Raw genomic sequence first — 20,630 nt, 5'->3', positions numbered from 1 at the left:
ACTGAAATCCTATCTGATCATCTGAATGATTATACAGCCCCACAAATCACTCTAGCTTTCTTCTTTCCGAACTGTTGTAGCACTGGTTAGCTTGCTCTACTTAAGAGTCTGTCAGAATTTCAAATGGAGTGTAAGACCCTATTTTTATAGGAGTTTACGTTTCATCAGTGAAAGTTCACTCTAGGTTGAAATTTAACATAAAAGACTCTGGCTAAAGAGAAACCTGATGGAAAATATATATTTGATTTTTTTTTTTGGTTGTTTTTTTTACTTATACAAGCAGGTTTCTAAAACCTCATATAAGTTTTAATGTTTTAGTCCCCATTTTGCAGTTCTCTAACTAAAACCAGCTTCAGTGTAAAAAGTTGAAACCTTAAACCCTGCTAATCCAGAGCAGGGACCAGTGCCTATGCATATTAATAAAAAGTAGAAAAGGGCAAAGGGTTTAAACTCTACAATGTTGTTGTCTATTTCCATTAACTCTTTCTCCTCAGACCCAAATCCTGGAAAAGCTCTGTATGTAGAATTACTGCTGGCTGTAAAAATAATTCCGTCCCTGGAAGATGCTGATAAGTCAGCAAACCCTGGTAGCTGTAATGCTTGGAGATAGAAAAATAATTAAGTGCTCAATAGGCTATGCTGCTGAGTTTTTGTGTTGTTGCTGCTTGGGAGGAGAGGGAGCAGGGAAAAAACTGGTGAGCATTTCATCCAAAGCAATGGTATATCTAGTTTATGCATATAATGGCCGTATATCTCTATGTACGGAGCCTGTTTCTAATCTAATTTGTATAAAGGCATGTAGGTTAAGTTACGCTGGTGTCAGGCTTGCTGAAAGTAGTCACCTGGTGAATTGCTGGCTGCTGCTTGTGCTCTGTGAACAAGTACACCAGGGAAAGGTACAAGTGAAAACTTAGACCTGACCTCAAATCTCTGACAACTGAAGTGCAATCTTGGTGCTGGTGTCAATCATTCTTCCTTGCATGTAGGTTGTAGACTAAAAGCACTTCAGTTTTATTTCCTAAGGGTGTTTTCATTTCCTTTTCTAGTTACCATTTTTGTGCCCAGCATTTAATAATTTGAGATTCCTTGTGTACTTGTAGAACTGCAGAGAAACTTTGAGATGAAGTCTTTGTCAGTACTCCTTCAAGATGTATTGGCGTACACTTGCATGTGCAGCATGGTTGATGGAACAAGGCTGTACCCGGGGCATTGGTGTTGGCCAAGGATTACAGCCAGCAATCAATCATGCTTGTTTAGAGAATCATCTCTGTTTTAAACCAATAATGCAACTGAAGGAGAGCATTTACATTAGAGATATACCTAACAACGCCCGTCTGCCACATGGCATGTGTGAAATGTACCTTGGAACATGCATCTTGGTTTTGAGGAACAGAACCATTTTGTGTAGTTTTTGAAAGGTGTGTGTAGTCCCTAGGGGTTAAAGTTCATATGGGAGCAGAGGGTTGTTTTAGCACCTAGTCCTGGAGCTGTCTGCAAGGAAGGCGGGTGGAGCCATGGTCAGGAGGCTCTTTTCCCCTTACAAGTGGTACCACAGACCTAGAGGCTTACTCCAAACTAGGGCTGGGGTTTGACCCTCTTAGTTATTATTATTCCCACTGTTCCCCTTTTTATTCCCCCTTGTTCATTAAGAGTTTGTGGCTTTGTATGTGTGGGTATGGGAAAAAGAGGTAGGGGGAGTGTACTCAACAATCCTGCACAGGCGCCGAAATGGTGACACTGTCAGAGCAGGTGGCCTTGCTTGTGCCTGCCTGATGCTGCTGGTCCTGTATCTTGAGCCCTTGAACCCATTTTATTCTTGCCCGCCTTGGATCATTGCTGACCTCCCTGCGAGGTTTCAGCCCCTCACACAGACAAACCCCAGGGACCTGGAGCTGGGCTGCAGAGCTGTGGTGGGTGGCTGGGTGTGATTTAGGCCCAGCTGGTGGGCTTCATCTTCTCCTCTGTGTGACAAATAATTTCTTGACTCCCCATCAGGGAGCTCCCAGCCTTCTTGTCCCAGAGGCAGGGAAACAGCAAGCCTCTGTCTGTTCCTGCACAATTGATAGCCCCGCTGGTAGGATCATCAGTGCATGGGTGACGGTGATCTACTGCTCCGCTGCTGCCAGCTCTGAACGGGCAGGCATCCCCAGGCCATCCCTCACAGCCACACAGGCACCTCCTGTCACAAACTTACACCGGGAGGAGGAGGGCAGCGGGGGGAGAACTTTTCTTTATTGTATTTTCTATAAATGGGCTAAAAGTGTGCGTCTCTCTTTTTTCTTCCCTTCTCTCTTTCTTCTCCCTCGTTTTTTTGCAGAGGATGAAAGTCCTGGGCAGACCTATCACAGAGAGAGAAGGAACGCGATCACAATGCAGCCGCAGGGTGGGCAAGGCCTCGGCAAGATCAGTGAAGAGCCTTCCACGTCGAGTGAGGAAAGGGCCTCATTAATCAAGAAGGAGATCCATGGATCTATATCTCACCTTCCCGAACCTTCCGTACCTTACCGTGGGACGCTCTTTACCATGGACCCCCGAAATGGTTACATGGACCCTCATTACCGTGAGTATTGATTGCTGGTTTATTTGGGGCTGAGAAGTTGGAAGGCTGTCAAATTTAATGTGATTTTGTCACTTTGCATCATCTCCAGGGAGAACTGCTTTGTCTGGAGGGAGCGGTGTTTGTGGTAAATGCAATCCTTTGTTTCCTGAAGTTAAAAACCAGGGTGCAGTTGCACTGCAGCTAGAAATTATCGCAGGCCTCTGCAAAGCAACTTCCACAGGACATCTCATCTGTTGCTAATCCTCCTCAGTCATCCAGGGTTGTGTTTTGCTCCACCTCCTTAATACGTGAAGAAAAAGGGCCTCATTGTAGAAAGCTGAGAAGGAAAATGAAACAGGCCTTAAAAATCCCTCTTTTAAAATAACATTAGAGTATGTTATTGAGAAGAGGAAGGACTGTGCCCTGTACAGTGAGAATTTGGGGAATTGGAAGGCTTGTTTTTGTGCTTTGGGACTTCTTGTTTTGTTTTGGAGGGCTTTTTTAGACATTCATGAGTGTGTTTGAGAATGCAGGCTGATGGAGTGGTTTTGCAATTTTCTTTCCCAGCTATAGTTCCCTGAAGTTGTAAGGGGGAGGGAAAAGGCAAATGATTTCAACTTCTGAATTCCTGCTCAGGCATTAATAAAAAAGTAAGAAATTAACTGACACTTGAACACAGATGTGGAGTGGATTTCTCCACAGGCAAAGTATGAAGGAGTTAAGCAATTTTTTTTTTCATCTGTTTCTAGTTTACCGAAAGAGAGAAAAAAGATCATTTAGTTGTGTAGTAATGAAGTACATCTTGAGGTGTCAAGGCTTGTGCCTTTTGATTATAGATTTATCACCCAGTCAGGAGACAGATTTGCCATTTAACCTTTCAGTCTCCAATGCCAGATGATAGGCTTAAGACCCACAAAGAGAGAGAAGTCTGCATTGGTTTTCTTTTTTTTTAAACATCATTCAGAAATTTTAGTGTTTTAAGGCAAAAGGTCATTAGCCAGACGACTGATTAGTGAGGACAGCTGATTAGTGCATGTTTTTTTGCTAAAGAAAGTGCCAGGGATAAAAGCTAATTTTATCCCTTCATTAGTTGGGCTAGCAGCAAAGGGGAATGTTCACTCATCAGGGTGCAGATCAAAGTATGTCTTGCACAACCTTAAGTCTCACCAACCTCCTTTAAAAAAAAAAAAAGCCTGATTGTTAATAAGGATGGAGGAAACGAACACTTGTTGTCTGTATAGTTTAGATCAGTATTTAGGGAAAAAGTTTGCAGTTAAGTTTTTGAGCTCTTTTTCAGTGTAGTCAGTTAGTTTTTGTACAGCCTCCTCTCCTGCTGTCTCGTACAGACCTGCTCAAACCCTCTGGGGGAGTTACTCATCTCTCTGTTGAGGAGGATGTGCTTCAGCACACCAGCGGCAGACTCGTGCCAGAGAGGCATGACCGTGCACTGCAAACGGCCACTCGCAAGCAGCAGTGCATACAACTATTACCTCGGGGCTTGGAGGCACCATTCCTAGCTTCTGGTTAACAAACGCCCAAATCTAGCTTAAAATACCCCAACAAAACAAACAAGTATTATTGGGGAAGCAAAACAGCTTCTCTGTTTGTAGGCAGTACAGCTGGGGAGAAATGAAATGTGTGACAAAAACAACCCTCAAACAAACAACAAACCTTATGCTGAATTTCGTGGGGAAGATAGCCATTTTGACCATCTGACCAGCTGCCAGCTCACCCCTTAAATCCTGTTCAAAGTGTTATTGAAATTACTGAAGGTTCAGACAGAAGAAAAAAATCTGGTCAGTCAGCATGTGTCTGAGTGGTTTGCAATGAGTTTATTTTGTTTTATTTTCCCAAATTCACCTTTTGATAAGAGTTGCCAAGGTTTAATGATGCTGCTCTGTGGTATTGTGACAATTAATGCTAGATATTCAGGCTGCGTGGACTACTAGAAAAACATTGATGTCAGAAGTTGAGAGAGCACCAGAAGTTACCCAGCATACAACAGTAGAGAAACAGGAGATGAGTTAATTTTAAATGAGCAACAAGATCTTAAAGCAGAAATCTAAGTCAGAAAGCATCAGATGGACAGACCTGCTTCCCTCTCCTGTAATGAGTAGTACATTTGTATTCACTGATTTATAAAGCCCCTCAAGCTATTAACGTCATAAAAAGAGCCATCATGCTTTTATTTACCTTTAATAGCTGTGATACAGAGAGACAACTAGAAAGACAAATGTCTAGTTAGATTTATAGGAAACCAGACAGTCTTACTGAAATTTTCATAATAGTTGTATCATTTATATATGTAAGATATGCTTTCATCAAAGTGGCGACTGCATTCAGACTGACACTTTTAGTGGTCCATATGAAGAAGGCTGAATAATGTAAATATGCATCAGTCCCACTGTAGCAACAGGTAAAGAATCAGGGAGTCTATTGTTTCCTTTCTTAGTTTCTTGCCAAGTTTTGCTGGGCATATGGATGGAAAACATTTTAATTCAACATAGTCAGATATGTTAACACTCACAGTAATTTCTTAGTTTCCCTGTGGTTGGAAAATAGAGACTTTTCAAGATGCCTAATTCATGCTTCTATTTATACCCACTTTGTATTTAAAAGTGTGGGCAGGCTTTCTGTAACACAGGAAAAGGGAAAATAATTTTTTTGAAGAAGGACATCTGTATATTTTTATGACAAAAAAAAGAAAAAGAGTGTTTAATTCAATTGTGTGTGGAAGGCATGTCCCTTCCATGAGGGGCAGTTATTAGAAACAACTTGAGTACTTTGCATTTTTACATGTAAATATGTATGTGTCTGTTTGTGCATTGCAGGATTTTTTTTGTTTTAATTTTTTTTCTAATTAAAATGACTGATGTTGTAAGTGTTGGTAATAATAGTTACCATAAATGTGGAATAAATCCCTCATTGAGGGGGAGTTTGCTCTCCTGCAGAGTGTGGGTGGGGATAATGGTTGCGATTCAAGTGAACCAGCTTTTCAAACAGCTGGGATGAAACATGCTATTGGAGTTGGTGGCCCTTCCGCACCGCCAGAGAGCCCCTCAACCATTTAGCAACTGAGAATGTGAGTGCAGTCCCATGCTCAGCTCACAGCCTTCTATCCTCCAACAGATAAAAGGGAAAAAAAAAGGCCTAAACCAGAAATTTTTCTTTTCTGTCTTTTTTGTTATGGATTTCTTAACCACTATTTAAACACAGCACACAAAGGAAGGGAGGGATGTTGGTTTTGTTTGCTTAACTTTTTAAAAACTTTTTTCGTTAAAAAAGCTTTAGGACAGATGACAGAAATGCTGGAGTTTGCCTTCATATGTTGTTCCTTTTCTTTGTTGAGGAGAGCAGGGTTACTGACCTTAATCACAGTGTTTCTTAAAAGGATTTAAAATCCTGCATTTCTCAAACACTAATTCCAGTGGTAGTTGGAGCCCCTTGCTAATGTAAATTCCATCTCTAGAGTTGGGGCTGAGGCAGGGGAGATGGGGATAGCAACTTGCCTTTGTTATTCTCTTCCACAATTTTAATTTTCGTGTAGATTTATGGCAGTGCTAAGACTGCCTGTCCCACAAGTCATTCCTCATGGAAAAAATGAATCATTCCTGATGTAAACACTTTGATTTAAAACATACTGTTGATATTCTTCCCTGGGTTTCACAGCTCATCTGAAAGAACTGTTAGTACCTAATTAGCAAAACCTGAAGAATTATCTTAAGTAAAAAGCAGTGACAGTTCACTTGGCTCTGATCCAAAAATTTGTATATACAGGAATGTATGGCCCTGGCAGGATTCTCTTTCCAGTAAATCACTTCATCTCAAAGAGATTGCACTAGCTGAAAGCAGGAACTCACTCCTTTCTTTTTTTTTTTTTTTTCCATTTTCTTTTTTTCCCTCTCCTTACCAGGGATTTATTTTGCTGGTTTTGAAGCTTCTGCATTTATCTGGGGAAGGGGGAACTGCTTAGTGCACATTTCATAGGATTAGCACTCCAAAGGTATTGATTGCCCTCAGTTCCCACTGACTGTTCTTGGACTTAGCTTTGTAAGGACTGGGCCTTGCATAACTGCCCAAGTTAGGTTACCCAGTGTTAGTGTCATCTCAAAATCAATTTGCAACATGAACGAAAAATCTCAGCAAGACAAGCACAATGCTGGTTCACAATGCACTTGGTCATTGACTAGGTTTTAATTTCTGTTGACAAGAATTCCCCTTCCTTCATATCCACATAGGAAAGGAAAAGGGACTGTGAAAAAAAAAAGGGATTGGATTCTGTTTCTAAAAATGCAAACTGTTAACTGGAAACACTGTCTTAAAATGCAGTAACTGGAAAGCAGTGACTTTTCATGGCAGCAAGTCTTGAACCACAATGGCCAGCTATGCATGGCACATTTGACAGTGAGAGTGGTCCAGGTCACCACCAGCAGATGAGCTCATGGAAGGGGCTTACAGAGGGGTAGGTGGTGGCCTCCCTTGTCATCTCCTTGGCATAATTTGAGACTCAGGGGAGACTCAGGAAGACTCAGGAGAGACCAAGACACTTCTGGATAGCCCCAAAGCAAGCATTTTTCTTAGCTCACCTCTAGTTTCCCAGTGTCTTTGGGTGACAGGAGACCAGGACAGCTTTTTGTAGAGAGTTTCTACCTGGCCTGGTTGGACAGTGATAGGAGAATGTCAGTGGAGAATCCTCATAGAGATTTAGGGCCAGAGGCTTTAAGTACATTTAGGTGCTCTTCAATTTCAAAGTGAGTTTGGCCTCTGAGAATCTGGGTCCTACTTCAACTCCGTGCAGCATTTTGCAGGGGAGAGGCTTAAGCACTCTAGTAACAAAACTCTCCTCTGACAGTGATTTATGGGGTGGCTTCCAAATGTTGTCAAGCAGGGGTAGTTGAAAAAAGTAAAATCTAAAGCTTTTAATAGAACTCACAAGGAAAAAAGTCTCTATTATAAAAGTGAATGTCAGACTGCTCATGTCAGCTGAGCAACTGAAGTGTGAGTCTTTAAAAAAATTAGCATGTTTGCAAAAACATTTTTGGGATTAAAAGTCTAAAATGTAATAGTAGCTTTCAATAGCCTCCAACAAAAAACATTACTGTTCTCAGATTCCAACTTATGGACAGAGGCAACTTCAGTGTGAAATTTAGGAAGGTGCTGCAGACCTTGTAAGCTTAGCAGCTTATAAGTTAAAATAGCTTCTCCAAGATGCCTTCCAAACCTCCTGCATTGTTTTTGAAACTGCTCATTGCAAGTACTCCTGCCCATTTCTCTGAGGCCTTTTCTGAAATCAGCAAGCCCCGGGAGCCCTGGAGCCTCTGTGTGATGGTCTCCTTTGGAAGTAACAGTTGCACCTACAGATTTACAGTATGTAGCGATGTTCTTCCTTCTTATGCATTTTTTTTCTCCTCGGCATGAGACAGACTCCAAAACTTCCAATATTTGGAAAGCTTTGAAGTGTAATGTGATTGAGCAACTGAAAGGTGATCTTGTAGGTTTGTGTTTTTTTGGGGTTTTTGGGTTTTTTTTGGTTTTTTTTTTTTTTTTTTTTTTTGCTTTGTTTTGTTTTCAAGTTTAGGTGAATACATATTTTTCTGTGTGTTGATTCTTTTCTTGTCATTACCAGTAGTATTAATTTCAGCTGGAAACTACAGGTAATTATATGGAAAGAGGTGATCCTGTTTGTGGGGAGAAGACAATATTTGATATTTCTTATTTCTAAATAAGAAATAAAAAATTGTAGAAATTATATAAATTATTTCTAGCCCTATAATTCTATTGGACTTCAAAATTCTAAAAATATTTTGAGGAGCACATTGAAACTTTTCTATTAATCTCTCCTTGTTTTGGTGTTCAAGTGTATGTTAAGGAAGCTGTGGGGTGAGGTTTTATGTGTGGTGGTTTTTTTGTTTTGCTTTGTTTGTTTTTTTAAAGAACAGGGAAGATAAAGAGGACAAATGCAAAAACACTTCTCTAATGGACTTGATTTGTTTTTTTCAGCTAAAGCATTTTTAGCTGCTTTACAGTATGTATTTGTTGTATACTGTCTTCATGGAAAGAGACAGAATTCATTGCTCAGAGCCACAGAATCATGGTTAAGAACTGTGAAGAAAAAGCCAGGAAATAATGTAATCCATCTCTTGAGCATCAAGGCAGATCAGCTGTCCCTAAATCAGGAGAGAGTGCAAGCTTCTTCAAAGTTGTTGTATCCCTTGATCACGGACATTTGCGACAATGCTTTTAAAACAGAAGATCTGTAGTGGATTTGGGCTGATTTTGTGTGCCTACAACGTTACTTTTGCGGTATCAGCAGCTGGAAGGTGGGGAAAAATGTAGATGGTTCTCTTGCATTGATGTTCTCTCTGGTCAGTGTTACTACAGGGAATTTAGTTGCCTAAGTAGAGATTGGAATGTGAGTGCCATTTCCATGCCCATGAGGATCCTAAATGGTCTGACTGCCAGCCTGGTCAACCCCTTGTATCCTGGGTCATATCTGTTTACTCTGTATGAATGTCTTGAGATATATTAGGGAACTAAGATGGCCCTATGTGTCTATATTAAGGCAGCAGAATCCTCAGTTGTTGTGTCTAAATGTAGACAATAAACATTTAAGTTCAGGGGTTTTTTCTCCATCTCTGCTGTCATTGTCCAGCTATTAAGAAAACCGTAGCAATAATTAGTTTGCAGAGTAGCTAATGTATACAGGATGCTCCTCTGTCCTGATTCTCTTATGTTAATTTTCTTGCATTCTGGGTGCTTGAAATCTGGATGTGCCCTATTTTTCATTGCTCTTGCCCCTGGCCCTTATGTGGGCTCAGAGGGAGGGCATTGTGTTACAGAGGATGCCTCAGGTGGGCAGTGGGAGTAATGGGAGCGTGGGGGCACCATGGGCCTGCTCTCTCCATGGCACTGACCATGGACTAGTCAAGGGAGGATTTGAAAGGCGGCATGGTCCCTGTTGTCAACGTGCAATTTCAAGCTTATTCCACGGAAGTCTCTCAGTTCTAGCCTCCTGTTGGAGTCCTGGGTTGAAGAGGCCTTTACTTTTAAGACAGTTTAAATGCTTTGGTTGCTGAACCGTTTTCAGGATTGCTAGCAGATACAGCTTTATTGCTATTGACTGAGCTCAGTACTTAGGAGGAGAGCCACTTAGCCATAGCCTCTACTTCCTTTTATTCACACCTAGAAGCACAATTAGCTTCCTCTTAGCCTGGCTCTTTACCTCTTAGCCTTGGTAGTTTACACAGTACTCTCTAAACTGTTATTAAAACACTGCTCAAATTACTTACAACTGGGGCTCTTGAGCTTGCTGAGTGGGTCGCATCTGAGTCTGCAGATCATGTCAGGATCTTTCAGTCACACTTATACAGGCTACCTTTATTCATTTCTGATAGTATAGCTTACAGCCAAGGCAGCAACCACCAGTGCAGGGAAGCAGTGTTATCCTCAATATTGATGTATTCATAGCTGTGTAAAGAGTACAGCTGCTCTGTTGCCATGTGGTCGTCAGCATGTGTGGTGGTGGGTACGCAGCAGCAGGAAAGGCAATATGTGCATGGGAATGTTTGTATGTACAGGTTTGTACATCTTCATACTTCCTTTTAAAAATAAGATTTATCACTTACAAAAGAGTCTTCTGATGTTGCTTTCTTTATTGTTTTTTAAAATTGTCTTGCAGTTTCTTTGAGCTCAAAACAGCTCACCAGATAACAGAACTGCTTTTTAGTCTCAGTTATGCTTGTTTCATGTTTCACACTGAATAAGGTAGTATAGAGGGTCCCCAATTGTTTATTCTAGTTTCCCTTTCACATTTCAGTGCTGCCCTGAGCCATCATTTTTCCCAAGCAGTTGAATGATGCTGATCCAGAACCCAGTGAATTCAATGAATCAACAACTGCTGGCTTCAATGAACTTTGAAATAATCCCTGGTTGCATTATATTCTGCCCTTTTATCTTACCTGTTCTCCACGCTAGTTGTAATTTAAAATTATAATTCCCAAGGATCCATGTTACCATTTTGCAAATGAAGAGATGAATATTGTTATTCCTCTATCTACAGTCCCCATTGAAGTAGCCAGTGATAACAAGCCAAAAGTAATGGCATATGAAATACTTTCAAATAAATGGCTGATTATGGTAACAGCTGAGTGTAACACTATACCAAGTGTTGAAGCAAATAACTGGGTTAGAATGTGTTGACTTAAATTTCATTCCAGCATGTCAGACTCCTTAGTGTGAAAAGGTACTGAATTTGATTTGTGTGGGGTTTTTCACCAGCCTATCTACAGATACAACTTATGAAAGCTTCAAGCTTTGACCTTGACTTCTGTTAGATATTGTTGTTGAAATGGAACTGGGTTACTTGGATGAATGAAATTTGGATCAAGGCCTACATTAGGTATAAACAGTGGTTGCTCACTTTACTGGGATGGACCAGCATGGTACAGTGATAGGAAGCTGTTGGCACCAAAGCTGTTCATGCTGGACGATATTTGAATTGGCATAAACACCACTGATCTAACAGTGCTGTTAACAATAAAATTGGTGCCAGACATCAAAAACATTAATTACCACTATGATTGGAGTGGAATTTTTTTTTCTTTTAACTAGGAGGGAAAGGAGGAGCACTAGTCATACATTGCTAGCTAGTTATTGAGCTGCCCAGTATCTGGGAGGTTTGATTTGGAAAGCCTGATGTATGTCCTGCTCATATAAGTCCCTACATTGCATGAGACTGTCAAAGACCATGGTCTATGCTTTTTTTTCAGTCTTTAAATTTTTAGGTTAATTTTTTTGCTTTTAAACACATAAAGCAAACTGAAAGAAACCCCTTTAAATAAAGGCTAAAGGCCTGATTTGGCTTCATATGATCCCACAGAATAAATTAAAAACCCGAATGAAGCACAGAATGCTGGCCTGTGAAAATGTTTCCGCTTCTTGTGGGGAAATAGCACATTTCTTCAAAGTCAGTAGTTACTTATCAGATTAACACACATTCGATGTTTAGTAGTGCCATTCATCCTTTGTGCATTATAAACCAGGGTTGGGGAGGACAAGGGCTGCTGTGGTTCTTCCCATAGATGTGAGTTTTGTGTGTATTCCACTCTGAAAAGGTGGTCTGTACAGGTGGGTTAAAGCATGCTGTGTCTCTGTCTTGTGACCAGCCTCCCTGTCTGGAATTTTTTGGTAGATAGCCTGTGGGGGTGTTGCCTGTGTTGCTTTAACCCGTGGGGGTTGCCTGGGCATGCAGGTCCTGCTGGACCAGAGGTGTGTTGGGCCAGTTGCTGCTGAGGCTGTGCCTGGAGGCTGGCAAAGAGCAAGGTTGACACGCCTTACCATGAGGGGGTGCCTCTGGGCTGCCTTTAGGAAGTGATGTAGACATGGATACTGTTTGTTAAGGTTACACAAGATATTGGCACAGCTCTTTGAGGAGGACACTTATCTGAAATGGTTTGCTCTGCTGTCTTTTGAGAAATGGCTTTTGTATTTTCCTTATGGGAGCCTGGTGCTTAGCCTGGCATTGCTCTGTGGTCTTGAAGCACAATACCCTGTTGTAGGAAGCGTTATATGGATGGGAAGAAGTCATCTTCAAATTCCTTCTGAGCATGCCTCTAGTCCACAACACATGCCAGTAGGTCTTGGCTCCAGAAAATGCTGGGGCCTGCTCAGTGTTTTCCATGTAATGCCTTTTTTTTACTTAACATTCAGACTCTGTATGTATGCTCATTGTTTGCTACAGTATTTCGCATAGTCTAGATCAGCTATTGGTTGAATTCTTCCAGCTGTGATTTCCTAGGGAGCTTCAAAAGCACTCAAGAAGGTGCTTTCTCTTCCTGCTTCCATCCTGCTGCATAGTGCTTCCATGAGTCCCACCTAACTGCAACTAATGACACTTTTTTATTTTGTCAGTGCAGGGAACTGAGAGGTTATGCTGGCAGGCAGCAATCCTGTTCAGCCTAGCTATATTTTGCTTCTTGTTCTTCGGACAGTGCCATGTACTTAGAAGAAAAGGACTTATAAAATAGTCCAGAATTAATTGAGTGCAAAAGTGGGAAACCAGAGGTGGGAGCTGTAGCAGTATTCCTCCTCGGCCCAGCCTTTTAAGAACCATGGTGAATTGTATATTATGGCTTGTAGCTATGAGAAAAAAATCTGATGGCATTCCCCTGAATTTATCTTCAGTTCTGTAACTCTGGCTGATCCTACTGCAAGTACATGTCACCAAGTCAGTGGGAGAGTGGTTGCCAGTGCGTCCTTGGTTACAAATCAGCCCTGATGCACAACATTCATGGTGAAGCCATAGCCCTTCGTGGGAGCTGGGTGTATGCCTTATTTCAGTGTAGGCATGTGTCTCAGGTAGAAGGCCTGCTGTTTTATTTGTAGTGACCAATTCTTTTTCTTTTAATCTAGTATGATTTTGGCACTGTATGGTGGACACTGGTATTAAAGGCTATTGGTACGCAACATGGGATGCATATGTATACCACAATAATTTGGTGTTTTCTCTAAGGCTTGGTGCTTCCTGGTTATTTTCTTGCTCATTTTAGTAATGTGATTTTTCATATACTTCTGTATTATGAATCTTTTTGTTTTTTTAAGCTATCTCTGATATGCAGCTTTCCTATCTTGGCTCCCAGAAATGTTGAACCTCATTGTAAAGTCCCTTCGTGTAAAAGCCATCTAGTTATAACTCTCAAAAATAAGAGGCTTGTCTCCTGAGGACAGCTCCATATTGCGGGTGAAGTATAATCCTTAGCATTGTTTTTTTGCTTTCAAATAGCTGGGGACAGTAAGTCAAGGAGTGAGAACTCCCTTTGTTTCATGTAGTGTGTGTTGCAGGGAAAGAATGTAACAGAGCAGAAAATGAAGAAAGACATAAAAGAATCTCAGCTCAAGGAGGTCAGATCTATCGCAGGCTTAGCATTGCCTTCAAAGATGTCTGGGACAGGTGGCAGTTCAAGACAATCAGAGGAGAAGCATCCGCTAGCGCCGAGATAAGGGATTCTTGCAGAATCCTGCTATCTGGTCCCAGTTTGCTTTGATGTAACTCTGCAAGAGAAGACTTCTGGGAGCAGGCTACTGCTTCCCTCTGTGATAGGCTGCTGTTGTTCAGCCTTTTAAGGTCTCATTACAGTGGTCCTTGAGGATTAATCCTCTTTAAGGTTTACACGGGAATGGTTTTGTCTGAAGGCCCAGCCAGGGACCTCACTACCACCTGTACAAAGAATTATTGGATTCTTTCATTCTGTTTTTTTAAGTGGCTCATATTTAACAGTATTTGACAGAAAGTAAAGCCAAACATCTTGCCTTTTTTTACTTCCCTTTTTGGCTATTACTGAGTTTTTGTTGAGCACAGCTTGAGCAGTCCTTTGCAGACACTGAACCATTAGCAGTAAATTGTATGCTTCCGGTTACTCTACTTAGCCTGCTGGTTTTGGCAGACTTTCTTTTTCTTTTCTTTTCTTGTCCTCACCCCACTTTCTGCTTCTAAAAAGAAGGGAGTGATGATGTTTGGCTTCAGAATCAGAAATCATCCTTTTGCTGCTTTATTCCCAAGCCTGCACTGGTGAATTTTGCATTTGTGCTGTTCGGTTCAGTGTTCAGGGTATGGGAATGTCATCAATTATCAGCATTAATTTATTAAAAAGAACATATCAGCACTTTATAAGGGTTTGTTTATGAAAATACATTTGCCACTTTGAAATGACTTGCTTTTGCTGAAATTCCCACTCATGTGGGAATCATGCTCGGTTTTGGAGATGCAGTAGCAGGCAAGTGCCTTCCAGCTCCCCGATACATTCTGTTCTTGGTATTGTTTCTGTGTAATTCTGTTACAGATCTGCCACTTGAAGATGGGGAAAAGGCATGCCAAAGAAAGGAACATTACTCTGAACTGGAGTATCTTTTCCCAGTGTCATTCATTATTTCCCTAATTGAACTAAGTGTTACAAAGTCATTTTGATACTGTAACTTCAAGATGGTGGCTGAAGTAAAAGAATGACAAAGGTTTTGCTGAAAACAGTATCAGTGATCCTGACAGGTGAAAGTAAAGTTGCTGTTCCGGGGTAATAAATAGTTTAAGGGACTCATGTCTATGTTGCAGTGGAAGTCCTCAGGTTTAGCACTTCTGAACCCATATCAAGCAGCTTGATGGCCCTAGTTCAAATTATTATGACAAGTCATAGTGTATTTTAGTTTTTAAAAAAGGCAACAAACCATTTCTACCTAGAAAACTCAGCAATAGCTATAAGTTGAATCCTTTTGGTTCAAAATAATGAGTTGTGCATCGTTGTCTACAGAATAACTTGTCATGGGTTACATAGTGATTGTACTTTATGCATAAAATGCAAGCAAAACAGCACCTTCATAAACCTTCTGAATTTTGTTTTGAGCATTTTGTTTGGAAGTTATCTGGTATGTTAAAGAGTGCTTGCAATGTATGTATAGCAGATTAGTTTTCTTTATATATAAAAATATTATAGGAAACCCTATAGGTAATGCTGGCTATATAAAACTATACAGTGCCATTATAGCCATAAATATGCCTGTTACCTTCATACACTGCACATAATTTAAAATTAGTGCACAGGTTAATTTTTACTGTGTTTGTGAAGATTGTTAAATTCTGCCCATACAATTTTTTCCCTTTTAGCTAATTCTGAGAGGATGGAAAGTTGAGAGAAGCAGCAACTAAGGAAAAAAATACTAACTCAAATAAAGGTAATGAAAAGTCATGATGTGAGGTGCTGTAGATCCCTCCAAGAAGACCTGTTGTCTGAAGAAATACAGACATATTCTTGGCAGCCTAACTTTATATAAATCAGACAGGTGTGCCATTTTATGCATCTGCAATCAGGTGCTGTAGCTGTAGTCTTGATGCACGTATTGAATATGTTTGTAAATAAAATATTCTGTACTTACTGTCTCTAAGGTACAAATGCTTTGAATAACATGATGTTAAATTTCTGTTCACCTTCTTCAGTTTCACATTAGAGCTAGTTGTCAGCAGTTTGCACTTGTATAGAACTAATCGGAAGGTTGCTGTTTCATTTTTGAGTTCATAAATACAGGGAATGTGATGGTTTTTTTATTCCACTGATGATAAATGCGAGAAAACTGGCAGTGCTAAGTTTAACTGAATTTAATGGCTGTGTAATTTCAGTGTGAAGGTGTCATTATGAAGCATCTTTTCAACTGAATGTCATCTGCACTGCAGTTTAAAAATGGTTCAGCAAAAAGTTAAGTGTTTTTCAGATGAAAAAATGTGCTTGACGACACCAAGCCAAGTTGTGACCTGTTTTCTAAAGAGCCCCGGCTCCTTTTTCACCCAAACACAAGTGGGCTGGATAGGACAAAGGGGAGGGCTGGTTTCAGACAGCTTGTTGGAAATGTGATGCTATGGTCCAAAGATTCATTTGCACAGTCTACAGCAAGGCAGGAAATGGATAGAGCTTCCTTCTGGGCCCTGGGCTCACCTCTGGGCTTGTCTTTAACCAGGTTGTAAGAAATAATTTTTCTTGGAGCCAAGGAAGTGAAATGGACGGCCATTGCACCGTTTGTACATACACCATGGAAACATTTACTAATAATAGTATTGGTGTTTTCTAAATAACAAAAGTAACTAGAAATCAGTGGAAGTTAGCCACCCTGGGAGTTCAAGGTGTAAAGTTCAGCCATTCTTTCATTGTGAGAGTAAAACAATCAATGAAAATGAAAACCTGGGTGTTTGTTTTTGTTTTTTTTTTCTGTTGTGACATAAAGCAAAAATATAATATTTGATTCTGCTCAGTTGAACAATCATGGAAAAATTAACTCCTGGAAAAGAAGTTTTCAGAAAGTTATAATGGGCTAAAAATAGGGTTTTGTAAGACATTATATAAATTCACTGCAGCAGGTGCTACCCAAACCTCTCCCTGCATATGTGTAAAAATACATATACACATGTACATATATCTGTATTACATATGTTAAAAATTCCTTTGCAGCTTTGGGGCTTTATGCCTCACATGAGTCTGAATTTTTTCAATAGTAGTAAATTCTGCATTCTGTATTATTATCAGTGGATTTTTTTTTTCCCTTCCCTAGGAAAGAACAAAATTGTAGTCAAAACTGATCTCATGCTAACAAATGTGGAGTGGGCTAGGAGTTGTTCAAAGTCCAATGGTTATACCACAGTGTCTTTATTTGTGTTTAGAAAATACTTAACAACATGAAAATTCAAAAATCCTAACTGCTCTGTATACTTTTTTCCTTGCCCCTGTCTCCCAGAGCTAGAGCTGCTTTGGATTTATTGATCTGTCTTCTGTTCACGCTCAGAGAAAAATCCTCAAAACTTATGTTATTTCTGCGGACTCTGCTCTGTTAGATCCTGTCCTGAGCTTGCATGTGCTGCAAAGCTTTTCGTCTTGGGAAAGGCAGCATAACTGTGGCCTATAAGGTCTAGCAAGAACCTGAATACTTGGTGTCAGATCAAAATCAAAATGTTACTCAAGTAGCTCTGACAGGGTTTGGACATTCACTAGGTGTCCAGTCATTTTTCTCTTATCTAAACACTCTGCAGCTTTATGGACAAGTCTTGGATATCAGGTGGCCAACAGGGGTTTTCTGTGGTGGGTGCTGCAGTGTGAAACATTGGCCTTGGCTCTGCAGGTAGGCAAAGCTACTTCAGTAAAACTTTGGTTATTCTGTAGAGCAAACAAACTGATTTTGGAGTCATTAGGGATGAAATCCCACAACACCCAAAACAGCTGGAGGCTTTCTAGTATGTTCAGGATTAGATTTTATAATCTTAAAACAAGAACGCAGATAGTTCTAAAAATAGCTTGATTAGAAGTGATCCCTTTCTGGAATTTTGATCTACTGTGTATTTTGCTGTTTCACGCTACATATCTTGGTTTTTTCAAGATGTAGCTTTGGTGAGGGAAAAGGAAAGTAATTTTTCCCATCTGCTCATGCAAGCAGTTTTCTAAGATAGTAAAGGACTTGTTAAACATGATTTTTCATAAAGTCATTATAGAACAGTGATGAGTCAAGAAGGTTTTATCATCACTGACCCACATTTTTTTTGTTTTTTCCAAAAAATTAACCAAACTCCAGGACTGATTAAGAAAGGCCCCATGTCATGTTCTGTATGGAGTGCTATTTTTCTCTCAAAGCAGGTATGCACAGACCAATTTCCCATGTGTAGCAGCTTACAGGCAGAGAATTTGAGATTTGTTGGAGATCTCCAAGGAAGTTTGTAGCAAAGTCACAAATAAAAATCTTTATCTAATGTGCTATGCTCATGCCTTACTAATTAATTAGAAAAACTTTCAAAGTGGATTCAAATCTCTCTTCCTTGTCTGGGTTTCAAGTTGGGTAACTTTTTTTAACCCTTTATTTTTTGGATACCCTTTCAAAGTGTTGTTTGCCACAATTTTTTCACATGAAGCTTAGAAACTGAGATTGGGACAGTAATTTGAGGGTTGATTATTGTTTAGGCTGTAAACATTGCTTCAAGAACTACATGGAGTCAAGCTACAGCTTGATGCAGCAATGTAAGTGAGTGGCTGAACTTTCAGAAGTGCTGAGCATCAAGAAGATTTTCTGGAAGCTATTTGGGGCTTGGTGATGTGAAAATGAAGAGTGTTTTCTCTAACTCACTCTTAAAGCCTAACTTAGAGTTCTACTTTCTAAAAATCTTGGTCCTAGTTTCTAGTCTTGAATTTGGATATCTTTGTGTGTTTTTGTCAGTAACCAAGGTGAATATGGACTGTGCTGTAATATAATGTGGTTCATTTTGCTTCATAATGAAAGTTCAGATGATGTCAAGTGTGCAGTGACTGTGTCAGGTCTCAGAGGAGCAATTATCAGCCTGGCCAGCTCTACTCACGCCTAGATTTTTACATGATGGGCTCTTTTTTTTCCCCACTTAGTGAAAGAGGTTTCTGTGGGTTTTTTTGTTTGTTATTTTTTGTTTGGTTGTTTTGGTTTTTTGAGGGCTTTTTTCCATTTAAAAAAAATGAATACTCTTAAGCTTATTGTCATATTGCAGTGTACTCTTTTCATTTTAACCCACAAACTATAGATTGTTTCAAAAAGTTGCTTATAGTTGAGTATTGGTTTAATTGTCCCTGAGATAGGATTTTCATGCCATAAGGCTGAAACTTTGCATATCCCAATAGAAGAAAAATATCAAAGGAACTTGGACACAGAAAGTAGTGTAGGGACTTCATGGGGAAACTCCCTAAAGAAAACACTCATTTTAATAGCCAGTTACAGTTACTTAATGACAACAGTGGAATTAACCTGTCTCATAGTTTATACAATCCCTGCACTTATAAATGTGAAAATTAATAGTTAAGGCTGTCATAAATCTTACACTACCCTCATAGTAAATAAGCACATCATTCTTATCAACTTTAAGCTACATTAACTCAACCCCAAGTAATTACTAGTTGAAATTTTCATTTTGTAGTAGAAAGAGACAGGCTAAATTCAGACTCTGGCTGGAAAACCCCAAGTGCTGCTCTTGTAACTGTAATGTCAAATACTAAGAACTACACAAAAATCTTGTATGAAAGGTTACTAGAACTGGTATATTATGCTAAGTACTTATTAATGATCTGTTACTTAAGACTCCAAATACAAGTCACTATCTATTAAATTTTTACCAAAAGTCTGTGTTATAAACATATCCTTTTGAACTTTGTACAGAATTCTGCAGGAAAATACTTTTTTTTACATTAAGTGCTAAACAGGAATGTCTGCTCTCAAATAAACTTACAAGACAGAGAATGTGCTCTCTTAAACGAAAACAGTTTGATAATTGTAAAATCTCATCAGTTTAGGCCATGATGCTGTAAGTTCAGGTCGGTGGATAAGGTATGTTGCAAGGAGCATCAAGTCCAACCCTTAAGTGAATGGCCCAGACAGGGATTGCACCCACAACCTTTGTATTCTAGCACCATGCTCCTACCAGCTGAGCTAATCTCAGGGCCCCCTTATCTGATGAGGATACAGGGACAGAGCCAGATTTTGTCCACAGCTACTCCTTTCTTGACTTTTAAATTGCTAGGGTTTTAAAAGTGATGTGTGAACTAGGTAGGCTTCTGTCACCCGGCAATGTTAAACAGACTTTTGAAATGCTGTATTTGGAATAGGCAGTTTTGAACTATCATGAAATGGAACAAACCTGGGTATCCCTGGCACTCTCCAAAAGCAGATATTGCTATAACTTCTCCAGGTATTCCCTTTGTTAGGAAACCTTTGGAAAGCAAATGGCTTTAAAATTGCCTTGAACTTTACCAAAATTTTTTGAGAAGTAGATACCACCAAGGAGGATCCTGATCTTCCAAAAACCCTACCTGTGTTGTAGTTGAATGAGGGTCCCACAGGGAAAAGTAAATGTGTTGATACTTAAGTGTCATATTCCTGCACACTGAGTGATCTCCAAAGCAACTGGTGCTCCAGCCCAGTGAGACATAACCAGTGCTCGCTGAACCAAAACTTTAACCTCAGCAAAAATTAAACTGACCATTGTTTCAAAGCATGAACCTGGAGAGTGTGTAGGTGCTAATAAAATAAATGGGTATTTTCTGTATGTAGCAAGAAACGCCAAAGATAGCTAATAGTAAGGTTGAGTATCCAGATTTTTTGTTTTTCATAATAGAACAGATGGGAGTACTGTTCATTGGCAGAAATTACAATATTCTATTCAATTATAGAGATAGGGTTTGTGTGCATTACAACATACATAAACAGCAGGCGCCATTCAGTGATCCTGATTTTCTTGCCCTCTTCCACTAGTCCTCTTGCCCTGAAAGAATAAAGGAAAAAAAGCAAAACAAACCTTCATTACAGCCTTGCAATAAGAGACTAGGAAGGGTGTAATGAGCAGTACTGTGCTGATATGTTTTAATAAATATTAGTTTATTGCATACCACAACAGAGAGTAAATACATGCAATTACTTGCAAATTTCTTCAGTGTTTGTACTTATAAATCTCTGCCTAAATCTTCCCAGCTGGGAGTTAGTCTGGTCTTTCTGCTTTGGAAGCAAGGCTTTGTTCTCATGTTCAGCTTCAGCTCAGTCTGGAATAATTCAGAAACGT

General features: G+C 39.9%; 1 protein-coding gene across 5 annotated transcripts in view; it reads left to right on the top strand.

The window, feature by feature from the left end:
* GLI3 (GLI family zinc finger 3) overlaps nt 1-20,630 on the top strand; it is a 207,295-nt gene that overhangs the window by 64,968 nt on the left and 121,697 nt on the right. For all 5 annotated transcript variants that reach the window (XM_032103672.1, XM_032103702.1, XM_032103692.1 and 2 more), the window contains one exon: nt 2,318-2,560. In XM_032103672.1, coding sequence (XP_031959563.1) covers nt 2,318-2,560 — 243 coding nt within the window. The remainder of the gene's footprint in view (nt 1-2,317; nt 2,561-20,630) is intronic.

The sequence above is a fragment of the Corvus moneduloides genome, chromosome 1 (genome assembly GCF_009650955.1).
Source record: "Corvus moneduloides isolate bCorMon1 chromosome 1, bCorMon1.pri, whole genome shotgun sequence".
Taxonomy (NCBI): domain Eukaryota; kingdom Metazoa; phylum Chordata; class Aves; order Passeriformes; family Corvidae; genus Corvus; species Corvus moneduloides.
The sequence above is the reverse complement of the archived record's forward strand: the minus strand, read 5'-3'. Positions and strand labels throughout refer to the sequence as shown.